Source organism: Scyliorhinus canicula, chromosome 13 (genome assembly GCF_902713615.1).
Source record: "Scyliorhinus canicula chromosome 13, sScyCan1.1, whole genome shotgun sequence".
Lineage (NCBI taxonomy): Eukaryota > Metazoa > Chordata > Chondrichthyes > Carcharhiniformes > Scyliorhinidae > Scyliorhinus > Scyliorhinus canicula.
Genome location: NC_052158.1, coordinates 126,043,308 through 126,062,280, shown reverse-complemented (window position 1 = coordinate 126,062,280; position 18,973 = coordinate 126,043,308). Strand labels below are relative to the sequence as shown.

The following is an 18,973-nucleotide window of genomic DNA, read 5'->3' as shown; positions in this document are numbered from 1 at the left end:
AACTGCAATTCAGAACCTCTGGAAACAGTGTGGTACCATGAGAGTGTGAACTCTCATTGCCTGCTATACATAGTTCAGGTAGTCTGGAAATATTTGATTTAAAGAGTCAGTGCACCTACAGATTATACCATCACGGGGTGCATGTAGTCACTTAGGAAAAAAGAAACATTGTGAAAGAGGCAGATCTACTGAGGTAGGACAGTCTTCTCCTGTCATTGGAAGTCGGGTCCAGGCGATGGAGGTGAATATTTTGCCACGGTTTTTATTTTTATTTCAGTGCCTGTCGGTCTTTTTGCCGACATCAATTTTTAAAGGTGTGGATAGGTTGGTTTCATCGTTTGTCTGGGCAGGTAATGTGGCTAGGATTAGGCAGATGGTACTTCAGAGGGGGCGACAGTCGGGGTGGGGGGGGGGGGGGTTACTGGGCAGCAAATGTGGAGAAGGTGCAGGGTTGGAATAGGGAGACAGATGCTTTGTGGGTAAGGATGGAGGCAGGTTCTTGTAGGAGTCGAGGTTGCAGGTGCTGGCAACGGCGCCACACCCATTTGCCCCAGGGAGGTATTCAAGGAGTCCTGTGGTGGTTACCACGCTGAAAATATGGAGGCAATTTCTTTTTGGAAGGCCGGTTCACAAGTTTGAAGGAGTTGGGGGTGAAGTTTGGGTTCCTGCGTGGCGTATGTTTTAGGGACATGTAGGTGCGGGACTTTGCGAAAAAGTGATGGGGTTGAAGGGAGGGGTCGTCTTGGCGGTTTATGGGAATTTTGGAAGAAGATAAGGATGTACGAAGGACGTCAAGGCCAAGTGAGAGGAGGAGCAGGGGTTGGTACTGGAGGAGGGATTGTGCTGCGAGGTGGTGCGGAGGGTTGACACAGCTCGTGTGGGAGGCTAGGGTTGATACAGCGAAAGGAAATACTCAGGGTGCACCTGACAAAGTCGAGGATGAGCCGGCTGTTTGAGAGGATAGAGGATATTTGGGAACAGAGTGGGATGGACCCAGCTAATCACGTATATATGTTCTAGCCCTGCACAAAATTGGAGGAATTTTGGAGGTCATTCTTCAGCACCATGTCGGCGATCTTGCATGTGGACTTTGAGCCTGGTCCCCTGGGGGACATATTCGGGGTATCAAACCTGCTGGAGTTGCAGACGAGAGCTGGGGCAGATGTTTTAGCCTTCATCTTACTGATCGCTCGCAGTCAACTTATCTACCCTGTGCCTCGGCATGACTGGGGAATCTAATGGAGTTCCTGCATTTAGTGAAGGTGACAATTGCCCTAGGAGGGGCAAATGAGTGGTTCCATAAGAGATGTTTATTCTGCATTTCGGGGAACTAGTTACCGTCACCCGTTGGGAGGGGATTGATTGGGGGACTGGGGGAGCAGGGGTGGGGTGTTGTGTTGGGTTTATTTTATTTTGTGTTGTAATATTTTGTAAATGTTGAAATGCTAAAATTTAAATAAAAATACTATTTTTAAAAATCCAAACGAAGCACCTGTGAGCAGGTTATTGGTGAGTAAGGACCACTGAATAGCACTATCAAGACCATACTTACAGTCCCAATGGTCTCCTTATAATTATTTCGCTTGTCTACTTACTGGAGTCATAATTTATGGCAAGTGGTGGGATTTCCCATCCGTTCAATGCAGCGGGATAGCATTAAACTAGATGGACATCATTTAAATTGGAGCTTTTTCTATTCTGGATGTTATGGATGGTGCGATCTAATGGCCGCCTGTCATTCGAGCAAGATGCCGCTAGATGCCGGGAGAGACCTCCTACGGGCTTCCCGGCAGCCTTTACACCACACGAGATCTGCCCAGACCTCACAGGGTGCTGTAATCAGAATCCCACCCAAATTGGGTGTGATCAAACGGCGTGCACCTTTTTAGGCAGACTTAGCCAGTATCTACTGGCCTCCCTGGACCTACCGGCCTCCCCAGGGAGGCCACAGCCGGGTGCCGTTCAGTACTGGTCCGCACACCCACCTGGCTCACCCCACACTTAATGCCTCCCCACCCTCCTTTCATGGGCACAGCCTCCCTCAGGCCCTGACACTTGGCAGTGCCACCATGGTATCCAGGCACCCTGGTACTGCCACCCTGGCACTCTGGAAGTTCTCCTGCCGGCTTTGCGGTGCCACCCCGGGCACCTTGGCAGTACCCACATTCCAGGGGGAGGGAGACACCCTGCCCTACCTCTGACCACTCAGGGGTCTCCGCTGGTCAGGAAAATCACCCCCAGGTGCCGTGATGCCTGGTCCACGTTTGTGTGGGCCAGTACTAACCTGTGCCCCGCGTACTGCTCACTGGGGAGCTGGTTAAATCATGGGAGGCCGTTAGATAAGGGGTATTTTCCGTTAATGGGATGGAGATTGGCCTTAATTGGCAATTATTGGTTTCTCACCACACTGCGGTGGGAACCAGAACTCACCAACAGGAGGGAGCCGGTTAGATTAGAAACCATTCAACTCTCCCACAATCTAACTGGCTCTCTCAGATTCGCACCCCGCCACGACATGGCTGCTAGATTGTGCCCTTAGAGTCATTAGATAGCGGTGGGAAACCCAGGGAATCTCCTGGGTATGATACTTTCAGTTAGATCGCACCTGGAGTTTCAGTCCTGAATGCTGCTGTATTCCATTAATTGGCCTTTGAACAAAGGAACATAAGAAATAGTAGCAGGAGTAGGCCATTCAACTCCTCCAGCCTGGCTGATCTGGTTGTGGCCTTAACTCCACTTTCCTGTATCCCCCAAAACCCTTGACTCCCTTGTCAATCAAAAAGCTATCTAACTCAGCCTTGAATATATTCAAAACCCACGGGGAGATTCTCCGTTCCTGAGGTGCCGGGGCAGAATTTGTGGACGTGCACGACAGAAAAACTGGCGCCACATCTGGACTGATTCAGTGTCTGTTAAGGGGCTAGCACGGGCGCTACATGAAAAAAATCAATTCCAATGAGAAATGGTGCCGGATCCGCGATTGGCATTCAGGAGGCTGACAAAGGGCAGCCGCATAAACACACTTCACTCCCCACACGCACTCATCACAGCCAACGAGATGGCACTGGTTGTGCTGGAGCACATCCAGTCCCGCTGATGGGTCACTGGGGTCAAAGGGTACCTTGGGGGGGGGGGGGGGGGGGGGAGAGACACCCATACGACCAGCGGCCCTAAGTTCACAGTGGGCAGTCAGCAGCAGCAATGGTGTTCTGTGCCCGTCCACTCTGACCCCACAGCTCACCTCCTGGTCACTCCCCACTACTCCCCCAGCTCGGGCAGAAGCCCCTCGACCAGCGGAGTGGGACGCATTGATGCTGCCGTTGAGGCACCAATGAATTGCGATTTGGCGTGAAACCGGAGCCCACTACAATTTTGATGTCAAAAGCAATTCTCCGCTCCAATCGTGTTTCCCGATTCCAGTGTTAGATGACGGAGAATCCCGCCCGTAATCTGCACTCCTCAGCAGGGAAATTAATTCCAAACACTAACGACCTTCCGAGAGAATAACTTCCTATTCATCTCTATCATACATGGGAGACCCCTTATTTTGAAACGGTTTTAATTGTATATCTAGGGTGGGACTTTCTGCGCAAACTGCCGCATGGTTTTTTTGGCGGAAGAAGCAGCCCGCCAACGGAAGTTTCTGGTCCTGCCGCTGTCAACAGAATTTTCCACTGAATGCACCACTCATCACCAGGAAACCCGAGAGTGGGTGCACCGTCAGTGGGACCGGAATATCCCGTCAACATGAACAGCCGGTAAATTTTACCTCTAAAGTAACCGTGAGGGAAAATATTACCTCACCGTTTATCCCACCAAACACCATCAGAATCTTAAATGTTTCATTAAGGTCACCTCTCATTCTTCTAAACTCCCATGAATATAGGCCCTGTTGTGTTGGCTTGTGTAGGCTTCAGAGATGAACAGACACTTCCAACACAGATGAAGGTTCAACTCAATTTTATTAACTACTTCTAACTAACTAACACACGATGACTGTGGGTCTAGATAATGCTAACTTGAACTAGAGACCTAAGGCTTGTCTGAACCAGTTGATTCTCTCAGCACGTGTTGTGAGTCCGTGCTGGGTTGAATAAGTTCCTGTTACACTCAGAGGCAGCATCCAGAATGAGCGGGAACCGTGGTGCCCTCTGCCTTTATAGTGTGCGTATTCTAACTGGTGATTGGCTGCGGTGTTTGTACATGTTGATTGGTCCCTGTGTGTGTCCATCAGTGTGTGTCTGCACCAGGATATATTGGTATATATTATGACAGGCCCAAACTGCTCCACCTGAACCGATCTGGAACCAGTGTTCTAGCGAAGAGGATAAATAGGGTGGTCAGTAGGACTTTAAACTTCTGAGTTGGGGGGAAGGTAAAGTGAAAGCGACAGGGAGCATGGAGTTAAATGCCAAGATACGCAGGAGGATAACATGTAGGCAGGTGGATTTAAGCTTGAGGCAGACTAGGAATTCAACAAAAAGGAAGGATAACTTTGGACATCTTACGACTTCCAATATCTGTAATGATAAGAAAGTTAGCATTAAGGCACTTTACCTGAATGCTCGTAGCATTTGTAACAAAGTAGACGAACTAATGGCACAGATCATCGTGAATGATTATGATGTGGTAGGCATCACAGAGACATGGCTGCAGGGGGTTCAGGACTGGCAGTTAAACATCCAAGGATATACAACCTATCGAAAAGACAGGCAGGTGGGCCGAGGGGGTGGGGTTGCCTTGTTAGTTAAGAACAAAATTAAATCTATGGCACTAAACGACATAGGGTCGGATGATGTGGAGTCTGTGTGGGTAGAATTGAGGAACCACAAAGGCAAAAAAACCATAATGGGAGTTATGTACAGACCTCCTAACAGTGGTCAGGACCAGGGGCGCAACATGTACCGGGAAATAGAAAAGGCATGTCAGAAAGGCAAGGTCACGGTGATCATGGGGGACTTCAATATGCAGGTGGATTGGGTAAATAACGTAGCCAGTGGATCCAAAGAAAAGGAATTCATGGAATGCTTACAAGATGGCTTTTGGAACAGCTTGTCATGGAGCCCACAAGGGAGCAGGCTATTCTGGACCTAGTGCTATGTAATGAACCAGACTTTATAAAAGATCTTAAAGTAAGGGAACACTTAGGAAGCAGCGATCATAATATGGTTGAGTTCAGTCTGCAGTTTGAAAGAGAGAAGGCAAAATCGGATGTAATGGTGTTACAGTTAAATAAAGGTAATTACAAGGCCATGAGAGAGGAACTGGCGAAAATCGACTGGAAGCAGACCCTAGTGGGGAAGACAGCAGAGCAAAAATGGCAGGAGTTTATATGCATAATTGAGGACACTGTACAGAGGTTCATCCCCAAGAAAAGAAAGATTATCCGGGGAGGGATTAGACAGCCATGGCTGACAAAGGAGGTCAGGAAATGTATCAAAGAAAAAGAGAGATCCTATAAAGTGGCCAAAAGCACTGGGAAATCAGAAGATTGGGAAGGCTACAAAAACAAACAGAGGTTAACAAAGAGACAAATAAGGAAGGAGAGGATCAAATATGAAGGCAGGCTAGCCAGTAATATAAGAAATGATAGTAAAAGTTTCTTTCAATACATAAGAAACAAACGACAGGCCAAAGTAGACATTGGGCCAATTCAAACTGATTCCGGAAGGCTAGTGATGGGAGACGAGGAAATGGCTGGAGAACTTAATAAGTACTTTGCATCTGTCTTCACAGTGGAAGACATGAGTAATATCCCAAAAATTATAGAGGGTCAGGGGGCTGAGTTGAGTATGGTTGCCATTACAAAAGAGATGGTACTAAAAAAGCTAAAAGGTCTTAAAATTGACAAATCTCCTGGCCCCGATGGGCTACACCCTAGAGTTCTGAGAGAGGTGGCTGAAGAAATAGCGGAAGCGTTGGTTGAGATCTTTCAAAAATCACTGGAGTCAGGGAAAGTCCCGGACGATTGGAAGATCGCTGTTGTAACCCCCTTGTTCAAGAAAGGATCAAGACAAAAGATGGAAAATTATAGGCCAATTAGCCTAACCTCGGTTGTTGGTAAAATTCTAGAATCGATCGTTAAGGATGAGATTTCTAAATTCTTGGAAGAGCAGGGTCGGATTAGAACAAGTCAACATGGATTTAGTAAGGGGAGGTCGTGCCTGACGAACCTGCTAGAATTCTTTGAGGAGGTGACAAGTAGGTTAGACCAGGGAAACCCAGTGGACGTGGTCTATCTGGATTTCCAAAAGGCCTTTGATAAGGTGCCATACAGGAGGCTGCTGAGTAAGATGAGGGCCCATGGTGTTCGAGGTGAGCTACTGGCATGGGTTGAGGATTGGCTGTCTGACAGAAGGCAGAGAGTTGGGATAAAAGGTTCTTTTTCGGAATGGCAGCCGGTGACCAGCGGTGTCCCACAGGGTTCGGTGTTGGGCCGCAGCTGTTCACCATATATATTAATGATCTGGATGAAGGGATTGAGGGCATTCTAGCAAAGTTTGCCGATGATACGAAGTTAGGTGGTCAGGCAGGTAGTGCTGAGGAAGTGGGGAGGCTGCAGAAGGATCTAGACAGTTTGGGAGAGTGGTGCAGGAAATGGCTGATGCAATTCAACGTGAGAAAATGTGAGGTCTTGCACTTTGGAAAAAAGAATCCAAGCATAGATTACTTTCTAAACGGTGAGAAAATTCATAATGCCAAAGTACAAAGGGATCTGGGAGTGCTAGTCGAGGATTCCCTAAAGGTAAACATGCAGGTTGAATCTGTGATTAAGAAAGCGAATGCAATGTTGTCATTTATCTCAAGAGGGTTGGAATATAAAAGCAGCGATGTGCTACTGAGCCTTTATAAGGCTCTGGTTAGGCCCCATTTGGAGTACTGTGTCCAGTTTTGGGCCCCACATCTCAGGAAGGACATACTGGCACTGGAGCGTGTCCAGCGGAGATTCACACGGATGATCCCTGGAATGGCGGGTCTAACGTATGATGAACGGCTGAGGATCCTGGGATTGTATTCATTGGAGTTTAGAAGGTTAAGGGGAGATCTAATAGAAACTTACAAGATAATACATGGCTTAGAAAGGGTGGACGCAAAGAAACTGTTTCCGTTAGGCGAGGAGACGAGGACCCGTGGGCACAGCCTTAGAATTAGAGGGGGTAAATTCAGAACAGAAATGCGGAGACATTTCTTCAGCCAGAGAGTGGTGGGCCTGTGGAATTCATTGCCGCGGAGTGCAGTGGAGGCCGGGACGCTAAATGGCTTCAAGGCAGAGATAGATAAATTCTTGATGTCGCGAGGAATTAAGGGCTACGGGGAGAATGCTGGTAGGTGGAGTTGAAATGCCCATCAGCCATGATTGAATGGCGGAGTGGACTCGATGGGCCGAATGGCCTTACTTCCACTCCTATGTCTTATGGTCTTATGGTCTTATAGGACAAATCTCTCATCTTAGAAATCAGCTCAGAACCATCCCTGAATTGCTTCCAGACTTCCCTACTTTTATACTACACCTGCCTTGCAAAACGTCCTCCAGGAGAACCCAAGGTGGAAGAACTAGATAGCTCTCTTTCTCTCTGTTTAATTGGTCCTGTTGTGAAGGGAACCAACTGTTCAGCCAGTTTAAAAAGAGCATTGTCTTTAAGAGATAGCAGCACACTTAAGGTAAGTGTGTCATGTGATCCAACCTCAGTTTGACTTTCATCTGGAGCAAAGCACACACACACACACAGGGCGCGATTCTCCCAAAATGGGAGAAATCGTAAGGCTGGCGTCAAACCCGGGCGGGTTTGACGCCAGCGCGCCCCTTCCCGACCGGGAACCGATTCTGGTCCCCGGTCGGGGCTAGCAGCCCGACGCCGTAAGCTCCGGCATCACGGGCTTAACGAATTTCGTTAAGCCCGCTTGCCGGAGTTAGCGCCGGCTGACGCGTCATATGACGTCAGCCGCGCATGCGCGGATTGGAAGACTCCAACCCGCGCATGCGCGGATGACGTCATCGCGTATTTGCGCAAAACCCGCGCATGCGCGGGCCGGGATGCCCCTCAGCCGCCCCGCGAATGGATACTGCGGGGCGGCGGAAGGAGAAATAGTGCGCGGGCATCGGGCCCGCTGCCCGCGATCGGTGACCACCGATCGCCGGCCCATGGCACCCTTGGCACGGCTGTGGTACTGCCGTGCCAATCGGTGCCATGGTTATAAAAAGCGAGTTGTTCCCGCCGTTTTTACGAACGGCCAGACCAGGTCTGTTTGCCGTTCGTAAAAACAGCGTAAAGGGCTGGGACTTCGGCCCATCTATCAGCTGTGAATCGCTGCCGGCCGTAAAAAAACGGCGGCAGCGATTCGTGTCGGGAGTTGGGCGGGGGGGGGCGAATAGCGGGAGGGCGGGAAAAATGTCGGGAATGCCCTCCCGCTATTCTCCGACCCGTCGTGGGGGGCGGAGAATCGCGCCCACAGATCTTCAGCTCTGATGATGTCCTCAAGCTTTCTGTCCACATGTGCATAGAATTAATAAATGAACCCACAATCTTTTTACACAATATCTTATGAGCGATTGGTGCCCTTATATCATTATAACACACATACGACATTCAAAGTAGTTATGGAAAAATGGAACAATCAATAATCAGCGTGGATTCCATAAATAAAGGTTATACTAGACCAAACTTATTGAATATTTTTGAGAGGGAACAGATAGAGTAGCCCTGGGTACTGGGGCAGATGAAGTGACTTTCAAAAGACCACTAATCAGATTCATTTCAGAATCGGTTTGTAAATGATAATTTAATTTCAATATAGGTAAGTATGAGATTGCATTTTAGTGGGAAGAATATAGAATCCAGAGAATCCCTACATTGCAGAAGGAGGCCATTCAGTCCATCAAGTCTACACCAACCGTCCAAAAGAGCACTCTACCTAAGCCTACTACCCTGCCCTATTCCCCCTAACCCCATGCATTGATCATGGGCAATCCACCTAACCTGAACCTCTTTGAACTGTGGGAGGAAACCGGAGCACCTGGAGGAAACCCATGCAGTCACCCAAGGCTGAAATCAAACCTGTGGTCCATGGCGCTTTGAGACAACAGTGCTAACCACTGTGCTACCGTGCCACCCATGGAGGCATCATCCTCCTTAGAAAATGAGAGCTTAAATGGGGTTGAGGGATCTAGTGTTACAAATGCACCAATCATTAAAATTAGCAAAGCAGGAAAACAGTCATTACAATGCAAACAAAGCATTGGTTTTAATTTCTAGAGGAATAGAATTGGAAGCCAGGGTAGTTGTGTTAAACTTACATAGAACCTCGGGCAGAATTTAGTTCCTGTGCAGTGCATATTATTGTCCTTGGTACTACAAAAATCACGATAGAGGAACTGGAGAATTGCAGAGGATGATGTCAGAATTGAAAGGAAAGACCGGTCCACAGCAGATGCCATCTCCCTGGCCCGACACTCATCCCTAGAGCACCTCGACAACAAGGACTCCTTCATCAGACTCCTATTTATTGACCACAGCTCCACCTTCAATATCATAATCCCAGCCAAGCTCATATCAAAGCTCCAAAACCTAGGACTTGGCTCCTCACTCTGTAACTGACCCACAGATCACAATCAGTAAGAATAAACAACAACACCTCCTCCACAATAGTCCTCAATACCAGGGCCCCGCAAGGCTGCATACGTAGCCCTCTACTCTACTCCCTGTACACACACGACTGCGTGGCAAAATATGGTTCCAACTCCATCTATAAGTTTGCTGACAATACGACCATAGTGGGCCGGATCTCGAATAACGATGATTCAGAATACAGGAGGGGGACAGAGAACCTGGTGGAGTGATGCAGTGACAAAAATCTTTCCCTCAATGCCAGCAAAACTAAAGAGCTGGTTATTGACTTCAGGAAGCAAAGTACTGTTGTTATGAGAGCGGTGTTTTCAGAACCCCAAAATGTATCATGGATTTCAACCAACCTCTCCCTTTAATTTATTGTTGCTTTTGAAGCAGACGGCCTGTTCCCCAGGTGTGGTATTACAATTATGGACACGTGGGTTTTTAAACACAAAACAATGTTTATTCCATGAATTCAACTTAACCTTTTAAATAAACATTGGATCACTTAACACCCCCTTACTTAAAAGATAACCCCAAAAATAATACAACACTAAATAATCCCATCAGACATCAACAGACTAGTTCTGTGTTTTCTTCCTGCAGCTTTTTGCAAAACACACAAACAAAACCCAGCTTTCTCCTCAAACCAGCTTTCTCCTTTCAAACAACTCACAGCAAACCAGCCAGACACTTTTTAGCTGCTCTCTCAAAGTGAAACCAAAAGCAGAAGTGAGCTCAACTCAGCTATCCCCACCCTCTGACATCACCTCAGTAATATGAGCTGCTCCATTTCTTAAAGGTACATTGCTTAAACATCCATTTCTTAAAGGTACTCTCACATGACACCTCCCCCCAAGAAGAAAAAATACCATCAACTTCAAGATGGTTTCATTTTTCACTTTTGCACCATCCACTAAGAAATGTACACAGTAAATATACCTTTTTGTTTTTAAAAAAAACAACACACGCAAACAGGTATAATAATATAATCCATCTTTCTTTGTTCTTCTTCCTCCAACCGAAATTCTTCTCGATTGACAGTCTCTTTGAACAAGAAAGTCAATGCACGATCCATCCATTCCTCTACACCTCGGCAATTCTCTTTAAAGTTAGATACTTCAGTTCAATCTGACCACAGAGTCCCTTGCAATTCTCCAATACAGGAGCATCGGTTATCACAGCTTTCAGGCAGCCACATGCCTGTTGAAAGTCCGCTGTCCATTGAAATTTTTGACGTTTCTTTAGCAAGTCCATCAGTGGAGTAATCACGCCACAAAACGTTTGCACAAAGGTTTGATCAAATCCACTCATGCTAAGAAATCACATTATTTCCCTTCGTCTTGAGGGTATCGGAAAGTGATTCGGGCTTCTCCAAATCCACTTTCGGCTAGGTTCATCACCAAACCCGCCTCCTGAAGTTGATCAAAGAACTCCATATGATATTTTAAATGTTCTTTCCATGTCTGGAATTTGGAAATAAAAGCATATTGTCCCACTTTCTCAATGCAATCCTTCAAACGTGGGCTAGGATAAGAGTCCGTTCAGGTAACTGCATTCACCTTTCAATAGTCCACACACAACCATTGGGTACCATCTGGTTTAGGTACTATCACTATGGGTGAGCTCCATTGGTGGCAACCCACTTCAATCGTGCCATTTTTCAGCATACTCTCAATCTCTCTGTTAACCTGTGCCAATTTTAAAGGATTAAGTCTATATGGATGTTGTTTAATAGGAACAGCATTTCCCACATCTCCATCATGTATAGTTATTTTAGTACTTACCAATTTATCTCTACAAACTTGCCCATGTGATATCAATAACTCTTTCAGGTCAGTTCGTTTTTCCTCTGGAAGGTAACTTAACAAGTCATCCCAATTTTTAAGAACATCCTAATTTTCCAACTTAATTTGAGGTATGTCAAATTCAGTCATCTGGATTTGGTTCGTCACTTTGAGTTAGAATCATTAAAATTTCCTTTTTCTCTCATTCCTTTTCAAAGTACCTTTTAAGCATATTCACATGACACACTCGGTGAGTCTTCCTTCTATCCGGCGTTTTTACCACATAATTCACCTCACTAAATTTCCTTTCAATCTGAGTCAGTCTACAAAACCTAGCTTTTAAAGGCTCACCTACCACTGGTAACAACACCAAAACTTTATCCCCACTGACAAAACTACGAACATTTTGTGCAACTTTCAAATGTTGTCTAGCCAATTCACCTGCTCTATTTAATCGTTCCCTAAAATTTGACATGTAATCCAAAAATGTAATTTCCGAATTCTCACCCACTAATTTTTCCTTAATCAATTTAAGTGGTCCTCTTACCTCATGACCAAAAATTAGTTCAAAGGGACTAAATTTGGTAGACTCAATAGGTGCATCCCTAATTGCAAACAATACAAATGGAATTCCTTTATCCCAATCCTCTGGATAATCTTGACAATACGCCCTCAACATTGTCTTTAATGTCTGATGCCAGCTTTCTAATGCTCCCTGCGATTCTGGATGGTACGCAGTTGATTTAAATTGTTTTATTCCTAAACTATCCATAACTTCTTTGAATAACTTTGAAGTAAAATTCGATCATTGATCCTATTGATCATTACCCAAGATAAACTGTATTCCTGGACAAGATAGTTTCTCTATTACTCCTACTACCACTTCACCACTCTTCACTGGAGTTTCCAACCTGACCTTATATAATGGAACGCTATTCCTGTCACCCTGAATTCCACATATCACCACCTTTTCTGGCAACATTCTTCCCAAACCTCATAATTCCTCATCTCTTACCATTAAAGATTGACTAGCCCCTGTATCTCTTGAAATTGTGACTTCTTTACCTGCTCCTCCTGATGCACATGAGTAAACTTTACCCACACAAGTAAAATCTTTAAAGACATCTGGCACCTTCTTAACAATTACTTCCTGAACAGGCTGTACAATCGTTTGCATCTCCTTCGCTTCCCTTGGGCTTTCCTTTACCACTCCAACAAATCCCACTGTCTTATCCTGTTTTACCACATCAGCCTTCCCAGTGCTTTTCTTCAACCACCAACACTGTGACTTCATATGGCCTAGTTTATTACAGTGAAAACATTTGAAACTTTTCATCTCTTTTCCACCCTCCTGGATTTCTTTTTTAATCTGAGGTACACTCTCTTTATTGTCTCCCATCACATCACCTTTACCTTTACCACTTGAGTATTTCTCATGTCCCCAGTTCCTATCCCTCACCGGCTGAAACTGATGTCGGAAACCAATCTTTGATTTATGAAATAATTCATAATCATATGCCATTTCTGCTGCTAATCTCGCAGTTTAATCACTCTGTTCTTCCACATGAGTTCTCACTACATCAGGAATTGAATTTTTAAACTCCTCCAAAAGTATAATTTCTCTGAGAGCTTCATACTTTTGGTCTATTTTCAAAGCCCTTATCCACCTATCAAAATTACTCTGTTTGAGCCTTTCAACTCCATGGGCGCGATTCTCCGCTCCCCAGGCCGGGTGGGAGAATCACGGGAGGGCCGCTCTGGCACCCCCGCAATTCTCCCACACCCCCAAAATGGCGTGTCGCGACACGCCGCTCGGAGAATCGCATGGGCCGAGCAGCCTGCCGTTCCCGACCTGTTCACGCCGGCGGCAACCACACCTGGTCGCTACCGGCGTGAACATAGCACGAAAGGTAAGTTTGGGGCCTGTGGGGGGCGGAGAGAGGATCGAGCACCACGGCCGTGCTCGGGAGGGGACAGGCCCGCGATCGGTGCCCACCGATCGTCAGGCCGGCGTCTCTAAGAGACGCACTCTTTCCCCTCCGCCACCCCGCAAGATCAAGCCGCCACATCTTGCGGGACAGCAGAGGGGAAGACGGCAACCGCACATCACTAAGGCGCCCACATCATTATCGGTGCGCCGCCTTGGCACCAGCGTCAAGGCCCGGCAGCCGAGTTTCACGAAACGCCTCTCTAGCCCCCCCGAGGGGGGGAGAATAGGGGCGAGGAGCAGTCTCCGATGCTGTCGTGAAAAACTCCGGGTTTCACAATGGCGTCGGCCATTGAGGAGAATTCCTCCCCATGTATGTTTGACCAAATTCTTTCCTTAAATTTCTAACCTTTGTCTGTAAGCTTCAGGCACTAGCTCATATGCACTTAAGATGGATTTCTTCACCTCCTCATATGTTCCAGATACCTCCTCCGGTAGTGATGCAAACACTTCACTAGCTCTACCTACCAGCTTTGTTTGAATCAGTAATACCCACATGTCCTGTGGCCATTTCATTTGTTTAGCTATCTTCTCAAATGAAATGAAAAAATAATTCCAATTACTTCTCGTCAAACCTTGGCAAGCTTGCACATATTTAAATAGATACACACCAAGCCTTCGACTATGACACTCTTTCTCACTATCCTCATCACTATCATCTAACTGTACGTTTCCTTTTACGTCTGCCAATTTTAATTGACTTTCATGTTTCATGGCCATTTTCCGAAGTTCAAACTCCCTCTCTTTATCTTTTTCCTCTCTCTCTCCTTCTTTTTCCTCTCTCTCTCTTTCGTATTCAAGCAGCTTTAATTCTTTCTCATGTTCCATTTGTTAAATTTGAAACTGAATATTTGCCATTTCCAGTGAGTCAGACTCTATCTCAGGCAACTTTAAATGCTTAACCACCGCCATAATTACCTCATCTTTTCGCATTTTGTCAGGTAATGTTGACTGCAATCTTTTTGCAAAATCTAACAGTCTGCTTTTCATCTCTGTCCGTAAGGTACTGCGTGTGACATTCTCCACCCCCAAAAACTTCTGAGCCTCTGAAAGAGCCATTGTCCACAACACACTTAAACTAAAATACCATATCGGAAAAGCAACAAACCTTCACTGTCTTTAAGTTCACAAAAGCCAATCCAATAGATAGAGCCCCCAATTGTTATGGGAGCGGTGTTTTCAAAACCCCAAGATGTATCATGGAGTTCAACCAACCTCTCCCTTTAATGTATTGTTATTTTTGAAGCATACAGCTTGTTTCCCAGGTGTGGTATTACAATTATGGACACGTGGGTTTTTAAACACAAAACAACGTTTATTCCATGAATTCAACTTAACCTATTAAATAAACATTGGATCACTTAACACCCCTAAATTCAAAGATTACCCCGCAAATAATACAACACTAAATAATCCTTCAAAATGTTCCTTCAAACCTCCAAAAGACTTCACCTTTAACAACAGACATGAGGTTACATTCAATATACTTATAGTCTTTGGATTTTCAGACATCAACAGACTAGTTCTGTGTTTTCTTCCTGCAGCTTTTGCAAAACACACAAGCAAAACCCAGCTTTCTCCTCAAATCGGCTTTCTCCTTTCAAACAGCTCACAGCAAACCAGCCAGGCACCTTTCAGCTGCTCTCTCTCAAACTGAAACCAAAAGCAAACAGAAGTGAGCTCAGCTCAGCTACCCCTACCCTCTGACATCACTTCAGTAATATGAGTTGCCCTATTTCTTAAAGGTACATTGCTTAAATATCCATTTCTTAAAGGTACTCGCACATGACACTGTACACACCCCTGTCAGCATCAACGGGGCTGAGTTGGAGGTGGTTGACAGCATCAAATTCCTAGGTGTGCACATCACCAACAATCTGTCCTGTTCTACCCACATCGACGCTACCACCAAGAAAGCACAACAGCGCCTACAATTCCTCAGGAAACTAAGGAAAGCCGGCATGTCCACATTAACTCTTCCCAACTTTTACAGATGCAGCATAGAAAGCATCCTATCTGGCTACATCATAGCCTGGTATGGCAACTGCTCGACCCAGGACCGCAAGGAACTTCAGAGTGTCGTGAACACAGCCCAGTCCATCACACGAACCTGCCTCCCATCCGTCGACTCCATATACACCTCCCACTGCCTGGGGAAAGCGGGCAGCATAATCAAAGACCCCTCCCACCCATCTTACTCACTCTCCCAACTTCTTCCATCGAGCAGGAGAGACAGAAGTCTGAGATCACGCATGAACAGACTCAAAAACAGCTTCTTCCCCACTGTCACCAGACTCCTAAATGGCCCTCTTATGGACTGACCTCATTAACACTACACACCCGTATGCTTCATCCGATGCCGGTCCTACTCAGTAACATTGTGTTGCCCTATTATGTATTTTATTTTATTTCCTTTTCTTTTCATGTACTTAATGATCTGTTGAGCTGCTCGCAGGAAAATACTTTTCATTGTACCTCAGTACAAGTGACAATAAACAAATCCAATCCAATCCAATCCAATCCAACAGGCCGCCGATGCATTTTCCCAAAAAAAGAGAAGACTAATGGAATGGAGGCAATTAAAATTATAAAAGGGTTGAGAAAGTAGACATAGAAAAATAGTTTTACTTATGCATGAGTACAACTTCTGAGGACATACATAAAAGATGGACACTAAAAATCCAATAAGTAATTCAGGAGAAACTTCTTTGCCAAGGGAACAATAAGACTACAGAACCGACTACCACATGGGTGGTCAGTTAAATATCATTGGTGCATTTAAGAGAAACTAGATAAGTAATTGAGGGGAAAAAAGGAAGAGAAGAATATGCTGATAAGGGGAGAGGAGGTGTATGTGGAAGGAACTGTATGTGGAGCATAAATAGCAGCCAGAAGTGGTTTCAGTGAATAGCCTGTTTCTGGCTTTATACTGCATGGAAACCGATGCAAGAATCTGTGATTTAATTCTGCTGCTTCTGCTGTGGCAGCTTTAATTTTGGTCAGTTGCAAATGGTATCCTCATCTAACATAACAAGGCTTCAAACTGAATGACTGTTTTAGAAGGTGGTAGGGCATGTTGAGAAAACAGTTAATAAAGCAAATAGTAACTTAGGCTTTATACAAAGGGATATTGAGTGCAAAGTACAGAATTCAACTTGAAATTGTATAAAACACTAGTTAGGCCTTGTCTGCGACAAATTCTGGGTACCACGGGCGCGATTCTCCGACCCCCACACCGGGTGGGAGAATCGCGGGAGTGCTGGGCGATTCACGCCACGCCGCCCTGGCACCCGCATGCGATTCTCACCCCCCCCCCCCCCCAAATGGCGTGTTGCGTTTTGCGACCGGCCGCTCAGAGAATCGTCGCTCCGGTCAAGCGGTGATTCTCCGGCCCGAATGGGCCGAGCGGCCTGCCTAATCCGACCGGTTCACACCGGCGCCAACAACACCTGGTCACTGCCGGCGTGAACAGCACGCGACCGCTGCATGTGGGGCCTGTGGGGGGCGGAGGGAGAATCGAGCAACTGGGGGTGCTCAGTAGGGGTCTGGCCCGCGATCGGTGCCCACCGATCGTCAAGCCGGCGTCTCTGAAAAACGCACTCTTTTCCCTCCGTCGCCCCGCAAGATCAATCGTCCATGTCTTGCGGGACAGCGGAGGGGAGGACGGCAACCGCGCATGCGCGGGTTGGCACTGGCCAACCTTCGCATGCGCAGGTGACGTCATTTAGGCGCCGCCGGCCGCGTCATTCAGGCGGCGCCACTTCAACGCGGGCGCCAAGGCCCGGCACGCGAGATTGACGCGCCGCCGTTCCTAGCCCCCTGGGGTTGGGAGAATAGGAGGCGAGGAGCGGCCTCCGACGCCGGAGTGAAACACTCTGGTTTTCACTCCACCGTCAGCACTTTGTCTCCCTTTGGGAGAATCACGCCCCACACTTCAGGAAGGATTTGAAGACATTAGGGAGAGTACAGAGGAGATTCACAAGAATTATTCCAAGAATAAAGAACTGTAACTATCCCTTTAACCTTGCACATTCTTTCTTTTCAGATAGCAATCCAATTCCCTTTTGAATACCTGTAACTATAGGATATACTGGAGAAGTTGGACCTTTTTTCGTTGGAGTAAAGAAGGTTCAGAGAAGACTTGATGGAGGTATTTAAGATGCTGAGGTCTATGGACAGGGTAAATAGTGAGAAACAGTTCCCTCTCAGGACAGCATCAAGAACCAAGGAGCACAGACTCGGAATAATTGGCAAAAGGAGTAGAAGTGATATGAGGAAAAATATTTTTACCCAGAGTGCGGTGGAGGCAGGTCTTCAAAATGGAATTGGATTGCTATCTGAAAAGAAGGAATGTACAAGGTGAAAGGGATAAGGCAGGAGAATGGGATTAAGTAGAATGCTCATTCAGAGAGCCAGTGCAGAATCGATGGGCCAAATGGCCACCTTCAGGACCGTATATATTCTGTAGATTTCTTTCAATTATTTGAAATGGATTAAATAGTACACAGAGGAGAATAATTTTAATTTGGTGAAATACCTAGATACTAGGAGTGTGGATAATGTTACTGATGTGTTAGGGGCAGCACAGTGGCGTAGTGGTTAGCACTGCTGCCTCACGGCACCGAGGGCCCAGGTTCGATCCCGGCTCTGGGTCACTGTCCGTGTGGAGTTTACACATTCTCCCCGTGTTTGCGTGGGTTTCGCCCCCAGAACCCAAAGATGTGCAGGGTAGGTGGATTGGCCACACTAAAATTGCCCCTTAATTGGAAAAAAATGAATTGGGTACTCTAAATTAATTTTTTTTAAATGTTACTGATGTGTTATCCAGGAGCAATTACAACAGCAATAAGTGTGCACATCGGCTTATCCTGTAGTAATGAAATGGACCATTGTGAATACACAGTTAAAGTTGTTGAGGGTGCTGTTCTCAACAGAGGATGAGTTAATGTTGGTTAAGATGGTATTAATTATCAAAGGGTTGAAACATTCCACAAAGTTGTCAAGAAAAAGGAATGTGAAAGAGAGTTTAGCCACAAGGATTGGAGGTTGAGTAATTCAAAAACGTTAATCTATACAACAGAGGGAACAGAATGAAAAAGATACATACACAGGAGTACATTTGCTGATGTCTGATACTGAGTTAAAACATAATCAAACATATTAACTTATTGTTCTACAAACAGACATTCAGCAAAACACAAGAACTGGTATTCTGTTGGAAAGAAAAGAACAGATGAAATAAAGCAGTAAGTGAATATCTTAGACTACATAATTTGTTCCTTGCTGAGGTTTCATACTATACCTGTCAGTCGTCCTGATGTTACAGGCTTTATTGTATTTGGTGAAGTCTCATTCTGCATATTAGTAGTGGTAGCTGATGATGTAGGTTTAGGATATGGTGTTGGTGTGGAATGGATTTCGCTGAGTGCAGTTGATTCTCCTGTTGTTGGGAAAGTTGTATTGACTGATGTCTGGCTTTCTCTCTGTGTAGTTGATGCTGTTGTCGTTAGGAAAGTTGCATTGACTGATGTTTGGTTTTCTCTCTGTGTAGTTGATGTTGTTGTTGGGAAAATTGTATTGACTGATGTCTG

General features: G+C 45.9%; 1 protein-coding gene across 1 annotated transcript in view; it reads right to left on the bottom strand.

Moving 5' to 3' along the window:
* Nucleotides 1-18,742, bottom strand: part of LOC119975643 (adhesion G-protein coupled receptor G7-like) — a 96,128-nt gene extending 77,386 nt beyond the window's left edge. The window contains exon 1 of the mRNA XM_038815424.1: nucleotides 18,685-18,742. Coding sequence (XP_038671352.1) covers nucleotides 18,685-18,742 — 58 coding nt within the window. The remainder of the gene's footprint in view (nucleotides 1-18,684) is intronic.
* Between the last annotated feature and the right edge of the window lie 231 nt (nucleotides 18,743-18,973).